The 20665-nt window shown below is 44.6% G+C and overlaps 1 protein-coding gene across 2 annotated transcripts in view; it reads right to left on the reverse strand.

The window, feature by feature from the left end:
- PPP1R1B (protein phosphatase 1 regulatory inhibitor subunit 1B) overlaps nucleotides 1-20665 on the reverse strand; it is a 377724-nt gene that overhangs the window by 89429 nt on the left and 267630 nt on the right. For both annotated transcript variants that reach the window (XM_077459485.1, XM_077459486.1), the window contains exon 4: nucleotides 5987-6062. In XM_077459485.1, the coding sequence (XP_077315611.1) occupies nucleotides 5987-6062 (76 nt within the window). The remainder of the gene's footprint in view (nucleotides 1-5986; nucleotides 6063-20665) is intronic.

Raw genomic sequence — 20665 nt, forward strand, 5'->3', positions numbered from 1 at the left:
TTTACCTTCGTTTCCACGTTCGTCACGTCCGTGCCTCACACTCTCCTCCCAGATCGTACGGACGATACACATGTGTTGTGTTTTATATACAGTGCGCATGCGTGAAACTCCGCCCGCCCCTGACGTTCTTTCCAGACTATTCCCCTGCCCTTCGCTTCCCGCGCAGTGGGGAGAGCACATGGCGGAGAGAACGCAGGTGCGCACTAATAGTTCCACTAACGAGGAGGAGGGTGAGGAAAGCCCAGAGCCTGAAACGTCCCGATCCAGGAAGACAAGATTTAAGGCCTCAAATATGTCTTTTGGAGAGATGTTGGAGATGGTCAGCATATTGAACAGGACCGACTATGATGGGAAGTATGGACCTTACCCAAACCCAAATATCAGAAAGGCCAAGATCATGAATAAAGTTGAGATGAGTCTTCTGAAGAATTTTGGGGTACACCGATCCAAGGATCAACTGAGAAAACGCTGGTCAGACCTGAAACTGAGGGAGCACGAGCAGTACCTAAGGATCAAGCGTGTTCTTAAAAAAAGTAAGTAGTTGTCGTGTGTTCATATGATTATTCTTGCTTGCATATATGCTCCATGTGCTTTGATTTCATGTTGTGCATTTTAAGATGGCCACTTTCAAGGTCATGGTTTCGTTCGTTCGTATGAAACATCATTCTGCAGGGAAGTATTCCAGCTTAACAAAGTGTCCCCAATAATGTTCTCACCTTGTAACTCGGCCCAAAAACACAATTGTACAACACTTCCAAGCAATGTTTCAGATTCCTATTTCTGCCCTCTGTGTGCTAATTAATCTTTGATTACATTCTCATAGGGGAGAGAAGACTCGGCAAGTATGAGGACACCAGGGACCACACCCCTCCCAAAGAAGGGCAACTTCCAAAAGCAGAAACAGAGGAGCAGGAGCAGGAGGAGGAGGAGGAAGGAGAGATTGTGGAGGTTGGACAAAACTGTCACCACAACTGGTGAGTGTGGGAGAACGCAGCTTCCGGTAAGCTCATCAATGTATATCACCATATTTGGATTACATGGTGTGTTTGTTTGCTTTGTTTTCTAGGTGATGTGGAAGAAGATTCCCGTTTTACCAGTGAAAGTGCCCAGATCTTGATCGGGGAGATAATGGGGTGCAATAGGGATTTGGAAATTGTACAACAAAACATCAATGATGTTAAAAATAAAATGAAGAACATCATTGATGTTTTGGGGAGAGTGTGAAAACTAAAAAACTAAATAGGGTTTTATTTTTGCTTTTTAACATAAAAATGTTGTATTTTGCATAATTAAAAATTTGGAAGATGCACAGAGTGTGTAAACATGCGCTATCTCCCATCATGGGGGATCAATGTACGTGTTTTGTGTAAAGTGTCTGAGATGAAGGGGTTTCAGCCCTAAAGCATGTACATTGATCCCCCATGATGGGAGATAGCACATGTTGACACACTGTGTGCATCTTCCAAATTTGGATTTTTCAGGGGTCACACCCCATGTGATGAAGGCAATATCAGCCCAGTTTGTACATACTCAGGTCTGATATTGTCTTCACTTTTCCAAGTTGAACTTTGTAAGTTCCTGTGTTCTGTATTTTACGGTTTGATACATGCCAGTTTACACAAAAAAAAAACAAGTAAAAAAAAATATGATTAAACTCTGTTTTGGATACACAAAATCTCTTGGTTTGTTGTAAAAACCTTTAATAAACGCACATATGAATGTGCTTGTAATTAAAAAGTTGAATTCTCAACAATGCGTGGCTTCCCTTTTCATTGGGCTTAAAATGTATTTGTAGTCAAATTTGAGTTTGTGCTGAGAAGGAGTGCGATTTACTAAAGGCAACTCCACTTTGCACTCCAAGTGCAGTTTCAGGTGTACTTTTGCAGTGCACTTGTAGTGCATAGTGGATGTGCCTTTAGTAAAAAGCACCCACAGTGATGTGTAAATTTGGACAATCCTGCCATTTTCCTGCCATGGTGCTGAAAATGAGCATGATTTTGATCAGTAATGCACTACATACATTAGTTAACAAAAAGAAGGTGTGTGTGTAGCAGACCCACAACATAATAAGATTATCTGAAGAAGAGACTGTCCCCTCATCTTGCTCTGAACTTGGGTTTGCACTGTTGGTGAAAAAGGCACAACTTTAATAAAACTGGCAAAGTGGGAGGCCACAGTCTGCCATTCCTGTGGCGTTGAAGAACACTGTGTAGTGACACAAGAACAAAAAACAGTAATTTGACAAATCAACATTGCATGCAGATTAGACACCCACATTTTTCGACAATTAGTATACATTTTTTTAAACTGAGTATTTAAAGCCTAAAGTATAAGGTCCCCTTATGAGAGTCATATCCCCCCCCCATCCCCCCCATCTGATGGGCCCTTGCTAAAAAAATGAGGGGGGATGTTTAGGACAGGTAACCCTCTCCACTTGATTGAGAGCTGAATGCCTAAATAATGTGTGATACTTTGGGAAGCCCCTCCTTAGTTACACTATTGGCAGCCCACCGGACAGGTAAGAAGTGTCATAATAACAAAATGGAAGGACATTTTGACATTCTGCTATTACATAGCAAGAAAATGTATGTGTTAAAAAAAAAAAATAGCATTTGAAAGTATTGAGGCAGGCCCTTACACTACATGCTTTGGTGAATTTGTCCATAAATGTGATCATGAAAAAGGTATTTAGAGTGTGTATTGGGTTGGGTCAAGTCATCTGATAGAAGATTGCTATCAGCTGAGGTAGCAGTTGGGGAGAGGGGGGTTCCTAATGAGTTTGGCACAACTCCAAAAAACTAAAAAAGGTCACTTTGCATGAATTGAAGCACACACATCACATTTGTAGAGATTTTAGGGGGTGTTTAGGGGAAAGCACTACTTCTGAGCTACCAAAAGACATTGTTAAGTGACTAGACTATAGTTTTAGGGGCCAAGAAGAGCATGGTGGGGAAGTTAGTGAGGCAAATATGCATGAGGACAAAGGGGCAGAGCATATGAATTAGAGCATATTGCAATGATGGTAATTAGGGAATGAGGAAAGAAATGCAAGACATTAGCAAACATGAAATACATAGAATGTGATGTTTAAGGATAAAACTTAGCATAATATAGTCCTTCTGCAGGAGCTGAATGATGGCAGAACAGGTCTCTAGAATAATGATCCCCAGAGCCTGGGGGGAGATGCCTGTAGAGAACTTGAGGTCCTGAAGGCTTCTCCCTGTCGCCAAGTAGCGCAACGTGGCGATGAGCCTCTGCTCCGGAGTGATGGCTTGCCGCATGCAGGTATCCTGCCTGGTGATATAAGGGGTCAGCAAAGCCAGCAGACGGTGAAAAACGGGGTCCGTCATCCTGAGAATAATCCAGAAATGATCAGGATTATTCTCGCAGATCTCACAGAGCGAAGGCATGTGGGAGAACTGGTGACGCTGGCGCAACCAATTCTTGGTCCACAAACGCCTCCCCTCCCTGTTCATGGACCGGGCTTGTGTCAAAGTAAGAACCCCAACACAAAGCCCCTGCACAGCACAAACTGTACGATGAGTACGTAGACTAAACATGTTTTGAAAACGGTCGGCTGGTCAGAACGGACACCAGAAAGCACCGATAAACAGCAAGGCCTGAAAGGACGACCTGAATAGCAGAAGCAAGCAGACAATAAAAAATGCCTTTCAAAGCATACTATACCAAGATATAGTCTACAATGAGAAGCAAATACTTAATGACTGCACGCACTGATTATCAGATACGCAAAGACAAGCACAAACTGAAGAGCGGTAGCCATCTGAATCACTAATCTGAAAAGCACGAATCGTCTCTCACCAAACTTCTACTAAAACACGAGATCAGCAGAAGGAGCCCAAGGGGTGCCGGACGTGGTGCTGAACTTCCCTTTTCTAGTCCTGCCATACACGGCTTACGTCACCGCGTTCTTGGCAACCGCTAAATCAGACAACTTGGCCCGACCGTGTGTATGCAACAGTTTTGGACACAATCCGTCGGACTAAATCCGACGGACAAAATCCGACGGACAAAATCCGACAGATTTGGTTGGCAAAATCTCTGACCGTGTGTACGTGGGCTTAGGCCTCTGGATCTTTGATTCACAGAAACCGTCATAGTCTGCAAGGTGGAATTATTCAGAGTGATTCTTCCTAGTCAACATTGGAAGTGAAGAAGTAGTGTTTCAATAGTTTTCTGAGAATACTAGATGTACAACAATTTCAAGCCCAGGCTATTCAGTATTGTCACGCAATACATCAACTGCTATGGGCATCTCATATCACCCCTTGTTCCACCCAAGTTGTATCCTGCAATAAATGTAACAAAGCCATGCAAATTACAGTTTCTTGTATTAACTGATCGTGGGGAGTATGGCAGCAGAGTGATTGGCTAAGTAAGTAACCAAATCAGCAGCCCTTACGGGGGTACCGCTACACTTTATAAAGATATTAAAAAGTAAGGTTCCCAACACTGAACCTTTGGTTGAACCACTGATAACCTTAGACCATTCAGAGTAAGAGTCATTAACCACTACTCTGAATTATGTCTTTTATCCAGCTTTCTATCCTTTTACAAATTGATCTTTCCAAGCCTGTAGACTTTACCTTACACATAAGCCATGTGTGGGGAACTGTGTAAAACGCTCTTGCAAAATCCAAGTATCGTATTTATCAGTGTATAACATGCGCCGGCGTATAAAATGCACCCCAAGTTTAAGAGGGAAGTTTAAGGAAAAAAAACGTACATTTAAATGCCCATCAATGCAGCCTTATCAGTGTCCATCTGCAGCCTTGTCAGTGTAATTTGCAGCCTTGTCCATCATTGCACCCTTGTCAGTGTCATATGCAGCTTTGTCATTGCAGCCTTGTCCATCATTGCAGCCTGTCCATCCTTGCAGTCTTGTCCATCCTTGCAGTCTTGTCCATCATTGCAGTCTTGTCCATCATTGCAGCCTGTCCATCATTGCAGCCTTGTCCATCGTTGTCCTTGTCAGTGTCATTTTCAGCCTTGTCAGTTTTATTTTCTGGTTTGATTTTTAAAAATGGTGCCGCCGAGATGTCCTGTGTATCTCGGCGGTGCTCGGGAGTTCTTGGCCACCTTCGATCATTCTCGTTGGCTTTCGGCCACCTTCGGCCCTTCTCGGCGGCTATCGGCCCTTCTCGTCAGCTTTTGGCCGCTCTAGGCCGTTCTCGGCGGTTTTCGGCCGCTGAGAATGGCCGAAGGCGGCCGAAAGCCACCGAGAAGGGCCAAAGGTGGCCAAAAGCCACCAAAAGCCGCCGAGAAGGGCTGAAGGCAGCTGAAAGCCGCCCAGAGGCTCCAAAATAGTGGAGGATCGGCATATAACACGCACCCGCGATTTCCCCCTGATTTTAAGGGGAAAAAAGTGCGTGTTATACGCCGATAAATATGGTATACCACATCCACAGCTACCCCTCTGACCAATGTTTTACTTACCTCCTCATAAAAAGAAATCAGATTTGTATGACAACTTCTGTCTTTCATGAATCCATGCTGACCTCAATAAACTGCACCATAAAATTGTCTGTAATAGGTTTGTACATTTTGCCCTTTAATTGTCCCAGCAGTGCTATTACTCCAGTTAATTTCTGGGTAGTTAAAATTCCCTATTATTAGTACTGTCCCAGCTCTGGCAGCCCTTTCCATCTGTGCAAGGAGCTGAGTCTCCACCTCCTCATTAACACTGGGAGGTCTTCAATAAACTCCAATGACAACCTTTGTAGTATACACACCCATGTACAGTTCCACACATAATGCTTCAGACTCATCACACTCTCCATCAACTACAGTAGGTCCTCTTTCACACTCGCTTTGCAATCACTTCTCACATAAAGACAGACACCACCACCCCTCCATTTTACCCTGTCTTTGCGAAAGAGAGCATAGCCATAACATGTGAAAGCTTATATGAGATTTAGCGATTAGGTTTACATATACTTTAATTATACTATACAGAGTCACTTACCTTTAATTGATGGAGGAATGTAGGGACACGGGTTAGATTGATTTGTCTTTAGTGGTTGGGCATCTCCTGCCAGCTTCTGATTGGGAATAAGAAGAGGGAATATTTAGGCTCCATACTATAGTATTACCCCCAACAGTCACACTCAGAGTATGGCTTTTACATCTGCAAAAGGATAACCGGCGTTTACAATGTTGCCACCTTTTTCAAACAGTAGTACAGCTTTACATTAAAGTCACTCAAATAATAATTAAGTGGTCCTTACTATATTGAAACTCATGCTAACTCCCTGTGCCTTGTGAGTTTATGTAAGCTGTATAAAGCCAGTAAGCAATTCAACCCAACACTGCCCACCCAAACCCGAAATAGAATTAAAATGTTAAGGTGCAGTTAAAGTAAAACTCCAGTTAAATGTGGAAAGTTGATCTAGCCAGGAGCTGGCTGAAATGCCTGCAATGACAGGGGACACTTTGCAGCATTTGCCACAGGAAGACTGTTTCCCCTGGTGTCCAGCCCAGACTCTGTAATTCATTTCCTGAATGCAGAGCGAGTGAGGACTTGCAAGAGAAGGGCAAAGGATCTTGGAATATATAGGCCAGAAAGCTGAGTTTACATTAGTGCCAGACAGTTATGGACCACAATTTCCAGCTGGCTGAAGGAAAAATACAGAATTCTAAGAGTTAAAAGCCAGATAAGAGGAGGGGTCACTCTCTTGGGACCACGGCCTTTGTGTTGGGAGCAGTGATCTGGACAGTCTGGGAGAATGCGGTGGCATTGCAGCCTAGGCAGTAGGGGAGAGCCTCTAGAATCAAGGGGGTGTATCTGTTGTCAGCAGTATCGGGTAGTCAGGTGGAAGCTGGGAGGTCACCCTCATCTAATGCATCATAGATCCAGCTTAGCTGGGGTGCTGATAGGTATGGGGTTGAGCGCCATCCTTTGAGCACAATACTTGCAGAGACCTGCTGCAGGATCTTCATATCATTCCTCCTGAACTTGGTATTGCCTGGATTGGTGAGCGGGCACATGCCCATCCTCTTTACATCCAAGGACACTACAGGAAGACACCATTGCTTTGTTTCCTCTTTTAAAGTTCTACCAGGAGGTTGGGGGGTGTGGCATCAAGGGGTTAAAGGGAGTAGTCTGACTCCAGATTGGTCATTCTCCTACCTTTTTTTGTCCTGCAACCATAGACCTTGATTGGTAAAACTTGCTGATTTATTGCTCCCCAAGGGTCTTTAGTTGACAATTAATTTACAAAGTTACATAGTAAGGTTGAATAAAGACACTAGTCCATCCAGTTCAACCTGAGTGAGTGTCTACAATTGTCCCTATTCCTGTACATCACACACTCACATCGGTCCATACTCTCAAGGAGCCTACAATCCAAGGTCCCTGTTCATGTACTAATGCCAATTTTTGGACAGAAGCCATTTAACCTACCTTCATGTTTGTGGAGTGTGGGAGGAAACCGGAGTACCTGGAGGAAACCCACGCAGGCACAGGGAGAACATGCAAACTCCAGGCAGGTAGTGTCGTGGTTGGGATTTGAACCAGTGACCCTTCTTACTGCTAGGTGAGAGTGCTAACCACTACACCACTGTGCTGCCCAATTTGCTTGTTCATATAAAGAGTATAACAATAAGCTTATTTCTCTTATCTGATCAAAAACTCACTTGGTTTTCTGTAAACTATTCTGTGTCTGCATCTGTATTTCTTTATTTACTATTGCTCAAATGTATGAACCCATGGTGTCAGAGGTGTCAGAAGACTTGCAAGGTCAGGGGAACCATTGGGGTATGGTATATTTAAGCACCCGTTACAGTAGGTAGCGTTACATTTGGGGGTCTCATACGGGATACCGCTCATGGGTTGTCCAAGCAGCTCGTGTGATAACTTCAGACCCGAAGAGTGGATGGACTCAGCTACAGCCACTGCTTGGGGCCAGGAGCAAGGCAGTCAACTGGAGCTGTGCACGGAGGTGGAAATACCAATGATCAAGTGGATTGAGAGGAAGGTGCGCCAACTAGTGAGACAACATGTACCAGACTAAGGGGCCTACCTCTTTGATGTGAAAACTGAGACTTACTTAGACTGTACAAGTTGGAATGGAGGGTGGCTATACCAGTTGGCTTTCAGGAGGATGTTGTGAGCTTGGCTGAAGGATTGGAGGTCCATGTGATACTGTTACTGTCAGCAGGAGACTTGGATGAAGATCGCTCACAGTTCAGGTCAGTAAGCCCAGCATCAGAGGAAGCTTCTTTGTATGCTGACATGAGCAAGCTAGTCGGGAGTCTGGTAAAGAATAGTACCATTTCAGCCCATCATACAGTGCCTTGAAAAAGTATTCATACCCCTTGAAATTTTCCACATTACAGCTGCAAGTCTTTTGGGTATATCTCTACCAGCTTTGCACATCTAAAGAATGAGATTTTTGCCCATTCTTTGCAAAATAGCTCAAGCTCTGTCAAATTAGAGGGAGAGCATCTGTGAACAGCAAGTCTTGTCACAGATTCTCAATTGGATTTACAGTATCTCAGAAAGTGAGTACACCTCTAACATTTTTGTAAATATTTTATTATATCTTTTGACGTGACACTGAAGAAATTACATTTTGCTACAATGTAAAGTAGTAGCCATTAATGTCTAAACCACTGGCAACAAAAGTGAGTGAAAAAGTCCAAATTGAGCCCAAAGTATCAATATTTTCTGTGGCCACTATTATTTTCCAGCACTGCCTTAACCCTCTTGGGCATGGAGTTCACCAGAGCTTCAAAGTTTACCACTGGACTCCTCTTCCACTCCTCCACGACAACATCACAGAGCTGGTAGATGTTCGAGACCTTGCGTTCCTTCACCTTCAATTTGATGATGCCCCACAGATGCTCAATAGGGTTTAGGTCTGGAGACATGCTTGGCCAGTCCATCACTTCTACCTTCAGCTTCTTTAGCAAGGCAGTGGTCATCTTGGAGGTGTTTTTGAGGTTTTTATCATGTTGGAAAACTGACCTGTGGCCCAATCTCCGAAGGGAGGGGATCATGCTCTGCTTCAGTATGTCACAGTACATGTTGGCATTCATGGTTCCCTCAGTAAACTGTAGCTCCCCAGTGCCTGCAGCACTCATGCAGCTCCAAACCATGACACTCCCACCATCATGCTTGACTTTAGGCAAGACACACTTGTCTTTGTACTCCTCACCTGGTTGCCGCCACACAGGCTTGACACCATCTAAACCAAATAAGTTTATGTTGGTTTCATCAGATCACAGGAAATGGTTCCAGTAATCCATGTCCTTAGTCTGCTTGTCCTCGGCAAACTTGTTGAGTGCTTTCTTGTACATCTTTAGAAGAGGCTTCCATCTGGGATGACAGCCATGCAGACCAATTTTATGCAGTGTGCAACGTATGGTCTGAGCACTGACAGGCTGACCCCCCACCCCTTCAACCTTTGCAGTAATGCTGACAGCACTCATATGTCTATTTCCTAAAGAAAACCTCTGGATATGACACTGAGCACATGCACTCAACTTTTGTGGTGGAGATTTAGAATTTCATATTTATAACAAGGAGCTTCAAGGGAACCATTGCAAGGATTCTCTAATTAAATTACCACACTCCATTGTGTATATATATGTATTGTGGCAGCAGGCAGATGAAGTCACCTGGTTGTATCCAGGATGGTAAATATGTGTGTCCTAGATTCAGGCTTTATGCAGACTTTTACAATTAGAGGGGAAGAGTTAATGAGCCCAGCTGAAGCAAGTGGGCTCATTAAGGCCTCTACAAAAAACCCCAGCATGCATAGGGAGATGCTCCATCCTGGAACCAGTTTTGTGTTGTATAGACTGGGGAGTGTGTCACCTGTACTGTGCGGTGAGTTAACGCCTGTGTGGCAAAACCTTTACAACAAAGGCAGGGACTGGTACAGCACAAGGCTGTACCCAGTTGTTAGACAGGGAGTCTATGTGTGTAGTTAGAGGTCAAGCTGACCAGGATTTATTTTCTTGTTTTATTTTGTTTGGCTGTTATATGTATCACTGCATGGAGCATAAATAAACCGTATCTTTTGTTTTTTGAACCTACACCGCTGTCTGCTGTGCCTGACTTTGTGTTGTGAACCCATCCAGGGGGTCACACACACCCGCTGCCGAGCTAACCCCTCACAGTTGGTGGAGAATTTGGGCACTTTTTTTTTTTTTGTTAAGGTCAGCATGGAGGAGATACTGAGACAGCTGGCTCTAGCAAATGCAAACCAGCAACAAGCAAATGCAAATCAGCAGCAAACAAATGCAGGTTTACAAAAAAACCTTGCAGCTCAACAACAGAGCCTTGCAGCCCAGCAGCAGACAAATGCAACTTTGCAGCAGTTGGAAAAATCTGCAGAAGGCTCACCAGCAGAGTTTGGAAGCTCAGCAACAAGCCCAGCAGCGATCTGAAGCCCGCTTCATAGACCTGTTGCAGAAGCAAGAGCAGAATTTTCAACAGAAAATAGAGACATTAATACAGCAACGTCCGCAGACCAATGAAGCAAGTGGTTACAATAATACCGCATCCTTTGGTGTGAGCCGTTTACGGACAAAAATGACTGGAGAGGATGATCCGGAGGTGTTTTTGACCACATTTGAAAGGACTGCTGAAAGGGAAAAGTGGCCTAAGGAGCAACGGGCTGGACTGGTGGCCCCTCTGTTAACTGGGGAATCGCAGAAAGCTTATTATGACCTAGAGCCTGACCAAGCAAAAGACTATGTGGTGCTAAAAGCAGAAATATTGGCACGGCTGGGTGTCACCCTGGCCGTCCGGGCTCAGCGTGTGCATAACTGGACTTTTCAGGTTGGAAAACCTCCCAGGTCTCAAATGTATGATCTCATTCACCTGAGCAGGAAGTGGCTGCAGCCAGAGACTTTGACTGCACCAAACATTGTGGAACGTGTGGTTATGGATCGTTTCCTGAGAGCTCTTCCTACTGCCATCCAAAAATGGGTAAGCCATGGAGACCCAGAAAATGCAGATAAACTTGTGGATCTGGTTGAGAGGTACTTGGCTACAGAGAACCTGACCACCTCTTCCAGGGACTCACTGACTTTCCACCCTAAGACCAGATCATCCCCAGTGGCGGGTAAGATGACTCCAAGGGGTGAGGGTGGAGAGAGTGAGAGGGTGGGAGTTCTACCTAAGGTCTGGCGGGAGCAGCCCAGGAAGCCCATGCTGCAAGAGGCAGCGAAAAAGATTATTTGCTACCGCTGCCGGCAAGAGGGACATATTGCAGCCAATTGCCCAGTTGTGGATGAGCCTATGCAATGTGACTTTATAAGGGAGAGACGTCAGTCGCTGTTTGCGACAGTTGCATGCACTGCCATTCGGGGACCTGAGAAACATTTATGTAAAATGTGTATTAATGGTAGACATGTTGATGTGTTGCTAGATTCAGGTAGCCTGGTAACATTGATAAAGGCTGAATTAGTTACTACAGAGGTCTCTGGGAAGAACAGGGTGGCTGTTATTTGTGTGCATGGGGACACCCGAGAGTATCCTGTAACTTCAGTGTTTTTTGAGACCCCCAAAGGTAACCTCTCTCATCAGGTGGGGTTAGTGGCTCACTTACCACATGATGCTATTGTGGGAAGGGATTTTCCAAAATTCTGGGAACTCTGGGATTGTCCTGAGGCCCCCATTGGTGCCCCTATAAACCAGGAAGATGACCAGAATTCCTCTGGGAGTGGTGAGGACTCTCCTGAATTTCCCTTGTCGGTATTGGCGGGGGAAACTCGAGAAACTGGGGAGGAGCCAACATCCTCAGATGAAAACATGCCGTCTGTGGAGTTTTTGGATCTTGAGGTTCACAGGGAAAATTTTGCTACAGAAAGTTAAAAGACCCCACCCTAATAAAGGCACGGGAAAATGTGGTGAAAATAGATGGCGAGTTAGTGAACCCAGATAAGACTTGCCCTTATCCTTACTTCACTATGGAAAGGGACCTGCTATATCGAGTGGCTCAAAGGGCAGAAGAAACCATTGAGCAACTTGTAGTGCCCAAACCTTACAGGAAGTTGGTGTTAGAATTGGCTCATGGACACATTCTGGGAGGTCATCTGGGGACAGAGAAAACCAGAGAGAGGGTACTGCAGAGATTCTATTGGCCTGGGGTCATGAAGGAAATAGAAAAGTATTGTTCCTCCTGCCCTGTGTGTCAGAAGTCGGCACCTATGCCACATTTCCGTAACCCACTGGTACCTCTTCCTATCATTGAGGTCCCCTTTGAGAGGATCGCAATGGATTTGGTAGGTCCGATAATGAAGTCTGCTAGGGGGCATCAGTACATTTTGGTTATTTTGGACTATGCCACCCGTTATCCGGAAGCAATTCCTCTCCGAAATACCTCGGCCAAAACCATAGCCAAAGAGCTATCTCTTGTTTTTAGCCGCGTGGGTATTTGTAAGGAACTGCTTACGGACCAAGGTACACCCTTTATGTCCCGGGTTATGAAAGAATTATGCAAGTTGTACAAAGTGAAGCAATTGCGTACATCTGTGTATCACCCCCAAACAGATGGGTTGGTTGAAAGATTCAACAAAACCCTAAAACAAATGTTAAAGAAGGTGGTGGATAGAGATGGAAAGAATTGGGATTGTCTAATACCCTATCTGATGTTTGCCATTAGGGAGGTACCCCAATCCTCTACGGGTTTCTCACCCTTCGAGTTGCTCTATGGGAGACACCCAAGAGGGCTGCTGGATATCGCCAAGGAAACTTGGGAAAATGAGAGTTCTCCTCACAGGAGTGTGATTGAGCATGTCGCCCTGATGCAAGATAGAATTGCACAGGTAATGCCAATTGTAAAGGAACATTTAACCCAAGCGCAGTTAGCACAGCAGAGAGTGTACAACCGTGGGGCCAAGACCCGTACTTTTTCCCCGGGGGATAGGGTCTTGGTGCTAGTCCCTACGGTTGAAAGCAAATTTCTGGCCAAATGGCAAGGTCCATATGAAGTAATTGAAAAAATGAGTGAGGTGAACTACAGGGTTAGACAGCCAGGAAGGCGAAAGCCGGAGCAGATCTATCACGTCAATCTGCTGAAAGCCTGGAGGGATAGGGAATCCCTAGTCGCAGAGACTTTGTCACAAGTACAGCCTGATTGCTTAGTTCCTGAGGTTGGAATAGCAGACACCTTATCGAAACCCCAACAACAGGAGGTTAAAGAGTTTGTACTTCGTAACAAAGAGATTTTCTCTGAGCTTCCGGGACAAACATCTGGCGTAGAGCATGACATTATCACCCCGCCAGGAGAAAGGGTAAAACTAAAACCTTATAGAATACCAGAGGCCCGACGGGAGGCAATACGTGGGGAGGTTCAAAGGATGCTGGAATTGGGTGTGATAGAGGAGTCCCAGAGTGACTGGTCCAGTCCTATCGTACTAGTGCCCAAACCTGATGGGAGCTGGCGGTTTTGTAACGATTTTAGACAATTAAATAAAGTTACAAAATTTGACACCTACCCCATGCCACGTATAGATGAGTTGATTGACCGGCTGGGAACAGCCCGATATATGACAACTCTTGATCTCACCAAAGGGTATTGGCAAATTCCCCTGGCCGAGTCGGCCAAGGAGAAAACTGCGTTTGTAACCCCAGATGGAGCATTCCAATATAAGAGAATGCCGTTTGGGTTACAGAATGCACCGGCAACATTCCAGCGGAAAATGGATAAGATTCTGAGGCCCCATCAGAAATATGCTGCAGCTTACCTGGATGATGTGATTATCCATAGCACAGACTGGGTCTCACATTTGCCAAAAGTACAAGCAGTCCTAGACTCTATCCGGGAAGCTGGGTTTACGGCCAATCCAAAGAAGTGTACCATTGGACAGGAGGAGGCCAAATATCTTGGGTACACTATTGGGAGGGGGGTGATAAAACCCCAAGTCAATAAAGTCGAGGCCATACAAAGTTGGCCACGTCCCAACAGCAAGAAACAGGTACGAGCCTTTCTGGGAATCGCTGGCTATTATCGACGATTCATTCCCCATTTTGCTTCTCAGGCTGTGCCCCTCACCAACCTGACAAAAGGGAAAGAGTCGGTTATGGTTAAATGGTCCCCAGAGGCTGAGGAAGCATTTCAGTCCTTAAAAACAGCCTTATGTAGCCAGCCAGTGTTGTACTCACCAGACTTCTCTAAGGACTTCGTGGTACAAACTGATGCATCAGACGTTGGGTTAGGAGCAGTGTTATCCCAGGTCTGGAACGGGGAAGAGCACCCAGTCATTTACCTCAGCAGGAAGTTAAAGTCCCATGAGGTAAATTACTCCACGATTGAGAAGGAATGTTTATCAGTGAAGTGGGCTCTAGATTCCCTTCGGTACTATCTGCTAGGTAGGCACTTTGACCTGGTGACTGATCACGCTCCTTTAAAGTGGATGGCTCAGAACAAGGAGACCAATAGAAGAGTAAATAGGTGGTTCCTAGCCCTACAGGAATTTAACTTTACAGTTAAGCATCGCCCTGGTGTTAAAATGGGGAATGTGGATGCTTTGTCTCGGATACATGCGTGTCTGACTGCTGGTGTTACAACCCCAAGGTTGAAACAAGAGGGGGGGGTATGTGGCAGCAGGCAGATGAAGTCACCTGGTTGTATCCAGGATGGTAAATATGTGTGTCCTAGATTCAGGCTTTATGCAGACTTTTACAATTAGAGGGGAAGAGTTAATGAGCCCAGCTGAAGCAAGTGGGCTCATTAAGGCCTCTACAAAAAACCCCAGCATGCATAGGGAGATGCTCCATCCTGGAACCAGTTTTGTGTTGTATAGACTGGGGAGTGTGTCACCTGTACTGTGCGGTGAGTTAACGCCTGTGTGGCAAAACCTTTACAACAAAGGCAGGGACTGGTACAGCACAAGGCTGTACCCAGTTGTTAGACAGGGAGTCTATGTGTGTAGTTAGAGGTCAAGCTGACCAGGATTTATTTTCTTGTTTTATTTTGTTTGGCTGTTATATGTATCACTGCATGGAGCATAAATAAACCGTATCTTTTGTTTTTTGAACCTACACCGCTGTCTGCTGTGCCTGACTTTGTGTTGTGAACCCATCCAGGGGGTCACACACACCCGCTGCCGAGCTAACCCCTCACAGTATGTATATGTTTTTACAGGACTTTATATAATTTGTGATATCCTGATGAGATATGGGCTCAGCATTAGGGATGAGCCAAACACCCCCCTGTTCGGTTCGCACCAGAACCTGCGAACAGACCTAAACTTCGTGTGAACTTTAGAACCCTATTAAAGTCTATGGGACTCGAACGTTCACAATCTAAAGTGCTCATTTTAAAGGGTAATATGCAGGTTACTGTCCTAAAAAGTGTTTGGGGACCCGGGTCCTGCCCCAGGGGACATGGATCAATGCAAAAAAAAGTTTTAAAAACGTCCGTTTTTTCAGGAGCAGTGATTTTAATAATGATTAGTGAAACAATAAAAGTGTAATATTCCTTTAAATTTCGTAGCTGGGGGGTATCTATAGTATGCCTGTGAAGGGGCGCATGTTTCTGGTGCTTAGAACTGTCCCTGCACAAAGTGTCATTTGTGCAGGAAAAAAAGTCTTTTAAAATCACTTGCGGCTATTGTCAGGTCCCGTAATACAGAGAACGCTCAATGAGTGTTCTCTGCATTAGCCGACAATTCATTCATTCATTGATAAAAAAAAAAAAAGCGTGGGGGTTCCCGTAAATTCAATTACCAAGCCCTTCAGGTCTGACATGGATATTAAGGGGAAACCCGTGTCAAATTTTTAAAAAAAAATTGACGTGGGGGTCCCCCTAAATATCCATAACCAGACCCTTCAGGTCTGATATGGATATTAAGGGGAACCCCGCATCAAATAAAAAAAAATTGACGTGGGGGCCCCCCTAAAAATCCATATCAGACCCTTTATCCGAGCACGCAACCTGGCAGGCCGCAGGAAAAGAGGGGGGGACGAGAGAGCGCCCCCCCTCCCTCCTGAACCGTACCAGGCCACATACCCTCAACATTGGGAGGATGCTTTGGGGGTCTGTGACCCCTCAAAGCACCTTGTCCCCATGTTGATGAGGACAAGGGCCTCATCCTCACAAACCTGGCCGTTGGTTGTGAGGGTCTGCGGGCGGGGGGCTTATCAGAATCTGGAAGCCCCCTTTAACAAGGGGACCCCCAGATCCCGCCCCGCCCCTGTTTGAAATGGTAAGGGGGTACAAAAGTACCCCTACCATTTCACAAAGAAAGTGTCAAAATGGTTAAATAAGACAAACACACTTTTGAAAAATTTCTTTATTAAAAATAAAAAAAATAAAAAAAAAGATTCCAGCGGTGCTAATCCACTCTTGCTATCCAGCGACGGGTCTCCGGGGTCCAGCGATGGATGATCATATCCAGCGACGGGGCATCTCTCACTCCAGCGCTGTCCATACATCCTTATTCTGTCTCCACTCCGGAGACACTGCAGAGATCCCAGCACTGACGTTTCTTATATTAGGAGGGCGGGGCCACCCGTCACCTGACCCCGCCCCTCTGATGCTGGAGAGGGAAGCCAGGGTTTCCCCAGTGACGTGTGGGTGACCCCGCCCCCTCTGATGTAACGGATGGTGTTGTCAGATAATCCTACTGTGTGTGGGCTCCATCGGACTGTTTCCGTCGGAATATCCGACGGACAAAGTTTTAGAGCTGGGCTAAAAAACTTTCCAACAACATGATCCGATAGGACTTTGTCCGATCGTTAGTAGAGAATTTCCGATCGGACAAAGTTCCACGCATGCTCAGATCAAATTATAAGACCAAAGCTATTGGCTACTAGCCTGAACGTAGTCCCGTCGTAACGAAAAAAAGTCATCACGTTCAGAACGATTGGATTTTCCGACAACTTTGTCCGACCGTGTGTATGCAACACCAGTTTCGGACAAAATCCGGATTTTGTTGTCGGAATGTCCAACCGTGTGTACAAGGTCTTAGGAGGAGTGAAGTGGATGATTTGGGTGATCTCAAGATCAAAAGAGGTTAATCCAAATATCTCAAACTAAGGTTTCTTAATGAGAAAAGTTCATTCAGGTATAGTCAAGGGCCACAGCTTTAATAAAATCCACCCTGTTGCTGATCCGATGTGAGTAACTATTAACCTCCTTAGCGGTAATCCCGAGTCTGGCTCGGGTTGGAATTTTAATTACAATAGCGGTAACCCCGAGCCAGACTCGGGCTTGCACCGCTCGATGCAGGGGAGGACACAGGTAACGTTACTTACCTTGTCCCCTGGATCCAGCAATGTCCGCCGCGCTGTGTGATCGAACCGTCGTGCGCTCGATTCACAGTGCCGAATGCCGCCGAGCTCCGTTCTCTGCGACGTTACGACGCACGGGAGCAGAGAACGGCGGCAAATTCAAAAATGTAAAAACACACACAGCACTGTAATCTTACAGATTACAGTGCTGTAGTAAAAAATACACACCCCCTTTGTCCCTAGTGGTTTGTGCAATGCCCTGCATGCACTTTTATATTACATCCCCCCTCCCGCCGCCCTCCGACTCACCGCTATGATCGTAGCCAGGATCTTTTTTTTTTTTTTTATTTCATGCTTTCCAGTCTAGAAGTGAGATGTGGGGTCTTATTGACCCTATATCTCACTGTAAAGAGGAGCTGTCATGCCATATTACTATTACAAGGGATGTTTACATTCCTTATAATAGGAATAAAAGTAATAAAAAAATTATTTTTGGGGAAAAAAGTGTCAAACTAAAATAAATAAAGTAAAATGAACAATAAAAAAAAAGTAAAGCGCCCCGTCCCCGTGTGCTCGCATGCAAAAGCAAATGCATACGTAAGTCCCGCCCACATATTAAAACAGTGTTCAAACCACACATGTGAGGTATGGCTAGGAATGTTAGAGCCAGAGCAATAATTTTGGCCCTAGACCTCCTTTGTAACTCAAAACATGTAACCAGCAAAACATTTTGAAAGGTAAAATGTTAGTTATCTATTTACTTGTAACTTCATCTTTCACATTATGCAAAAACATTGGGCTAACTTTACTGTTTTGTTTTTTGTAAAGCACAAAACATTTTTTTTCCAAAAAAAGCATTAGAAAAATTGCTGTGCAAGTACCGTGTGAGATAAAAAGTTGCAACGACTGCCATTGTATTCTCTAGGGTCTTTGCAAAAAAAAATTATATATATATATATATATATATATATATATATATATATATATATATATATAATGTTTCGGGGTTCTATGTAATTTTCGAGAAAATAAATTATGATTTTTGTGGGAGAGAAATGTCAGAATTGGCCTGGGTGCTCCAGAATGCCTGAAGGTGCTCCCTGCATGTTGGGCCTCTGTATGTGGCCACTCTGTGTAAAAGTCTCACACATGTGGTATTGCCATACTCGAGAGTAATAGCAGAATGTGTTTTGGGGTGTAATTTGTGGTATGCATATGCTGTGTGTGAGAAATAACCTGCTAATATGACAATTTTGTGAAAAAAAATGAAAAAAAATCTTGATTTTGCAAAGAATTGTGTGGAAACATTACAACTTCAAAAAAACTCACTATGCCTCTTTCTAAATATCTTGGAATGTCTTCTTTCCAAAAAGTGGTCATTTGGGGGGCATTTGTACTTTTCCAGCATGTTAGGGTCTCAAGAAATGAGATAGGCTGTCAGTACTTCAGGTGTGATCAATATTCAGATATTGGCACCATAGCTTGTGGACGGTATAACTTTCACAAAGACCAAATAATATACACTAATTTGTACTTATTTTTACCAAAGATATGCAGCAGTATAAATTTTGGCCAACATGTATCAAGAAAAATTGCTAATTTGCTAAAATTTATAACAGAAGCAAAGAAAAATGCATTTTTTTTGCAGAATTTTCAGTCTTTTTTCTTTAATAGCGCAAAAAAATAAAAAAAACCATCGATGATTAAATATCACCAAAAAAAAGTTCTATTTGTGTAAAAAAAAAGGACAAAAATTTCATATGGATACAGTGTTGTATGACTGAGTAATTGTCATTCAAAATGTGAGAGCACTGAAAGCTGATAATTGGTCTGGTTATTAAGGGAGTTTAAGTGGCCAGTGGTCAAGTTAAAGGAATATTTCATTTTTATTGTTTAACCTTAGGCATTAATAAAATCCCAGCTCCTGAAAATTTTTTACTAACTTTTTTTTGCATTGATACATGTCCCCTAGGGTAGTACTCGGGTCTCCATACACATATTTTATGGCAATAACTTGCATATAAGCCTTTAAAATGAGCAATTTCGATTTTTCATGTCCATGTCCCATAGACTTTAATAAGGTTTGAATGTTCACTCAAACTTTTTGCCTGTTCGCATGTTCTGGCACGAACTGAAGCGCGCGCGGGGGGGGGGGGGGGGTGTTCAGCTCATCCTTAATCCCCACAACATGATGCTGTCACCACAAATTGCAAATGGGACTTCCTGTGGCTTTCTTTCAACAATGGCTTTCTTCTTGCCACTCTTCCATAAAGTCCGATTTGTGGAGTGCACAACTAATAGTTGTCCTGTGGACAGATTCCGCCACCTGAGCTGTGGATCTCTGCAGCTCCTCCAGAGTTACTATGGACCTCTTTGCTGCTTCTCTGATTAATGCTCTCCTTGGCCAGCCATGTCTTGGTAGGTTTGCAGTTGTGCCATACTCTTTCCATTTTCGGACGATGGATTGAACATGCTCCGTGAGCTGTTCAAAGCTTGGGATATTTTTTTTTATTACCTAACCCTGCTTTAAACTTCTCCACAACTTTATCCCTGACCTATCTGGTGTTTTCCTTGGCCTTCATGATGCTATTTGTTCACTAAGGTTCTCTAACAAACTCATGAGGGCTTCACAGAACAGCTGTTTTTTTTTTTTTTTTTCTGAGATTAAATTACACACAGGGTGAATCTATTTACTAATTAGGTGACTTCTGAAGGCAATTGATTCAACTAGTTTTAACCAGTTGCCGACCGCCGCACGCCGATGTACGTCGGTACAATGGCACGGGCAGGCATAAGGACATACATGTACGTCCCTTGCCTCCCGCGGGTCGGGGGCCCGATCGGGCCCCCGCCCGGTGCCTGCGGCGGTCGGTATTCGTACGGGAGCGATCCCGGACGAGGGGACGGCCATTCATTCATGGCCACCCCCTCGCGATCGCTCCCGACGAATAGAAATCCCCGGTGACATCACTTCCTCTCCTGTAATGTAAACACAGGAGAGGAAGTGATGTATTCTCTCCTCCGTGTCGGTATTTTTCGTTCCGACACGGAGGAGAGCGGATCAGTAAGTTGCACCAACACATCCCACACACAGTAGAACATGCCAGGCACACTCACACCCCCCCTTTACCCCCCGATCACCCCCCCAATTACCCCTGCCCCCCAGTCACAGTGACACCAATGTCATTTTTTTTTTTTTTTTTTTTTTTTTTTGCATTGGTGTCATTTGTGACTGTAATAACTGTTAGGGCAGTTAGAGTTAGCCCCCTTTAGTTCTAATGTACCCCCCTAACCCCCCCAATAAAGGTTTAACCCCGTGATCACCCCCCGTCGCCAGTGTCACTAAGGCTGGGTTCACATTGCAGCGGTTTATGAGAACGAATGTGATTCGCACCGCACTGCAGTGCAAATCACATCCGATCTCTGTGCGATTCGAGTTCAGCCACCCGCCGC

The sequence above is a fragment of the Lithobates pipiens genome, unplaced genomic scaffold, assembly GCF_037356315.1.
Source record: "Lithobates pipiens isolate NorthernLeopardFrog02 unplaced genomic scaffold, aLitPip1_a1.2 Scaffold_28, whole genome shotgun sequence".
Lineage (NCBI taxonomy): Eukaryota > Metazoa > Chordata > Amphibia > Anura > Ranidae > Lithobates > Lithobates pipiens.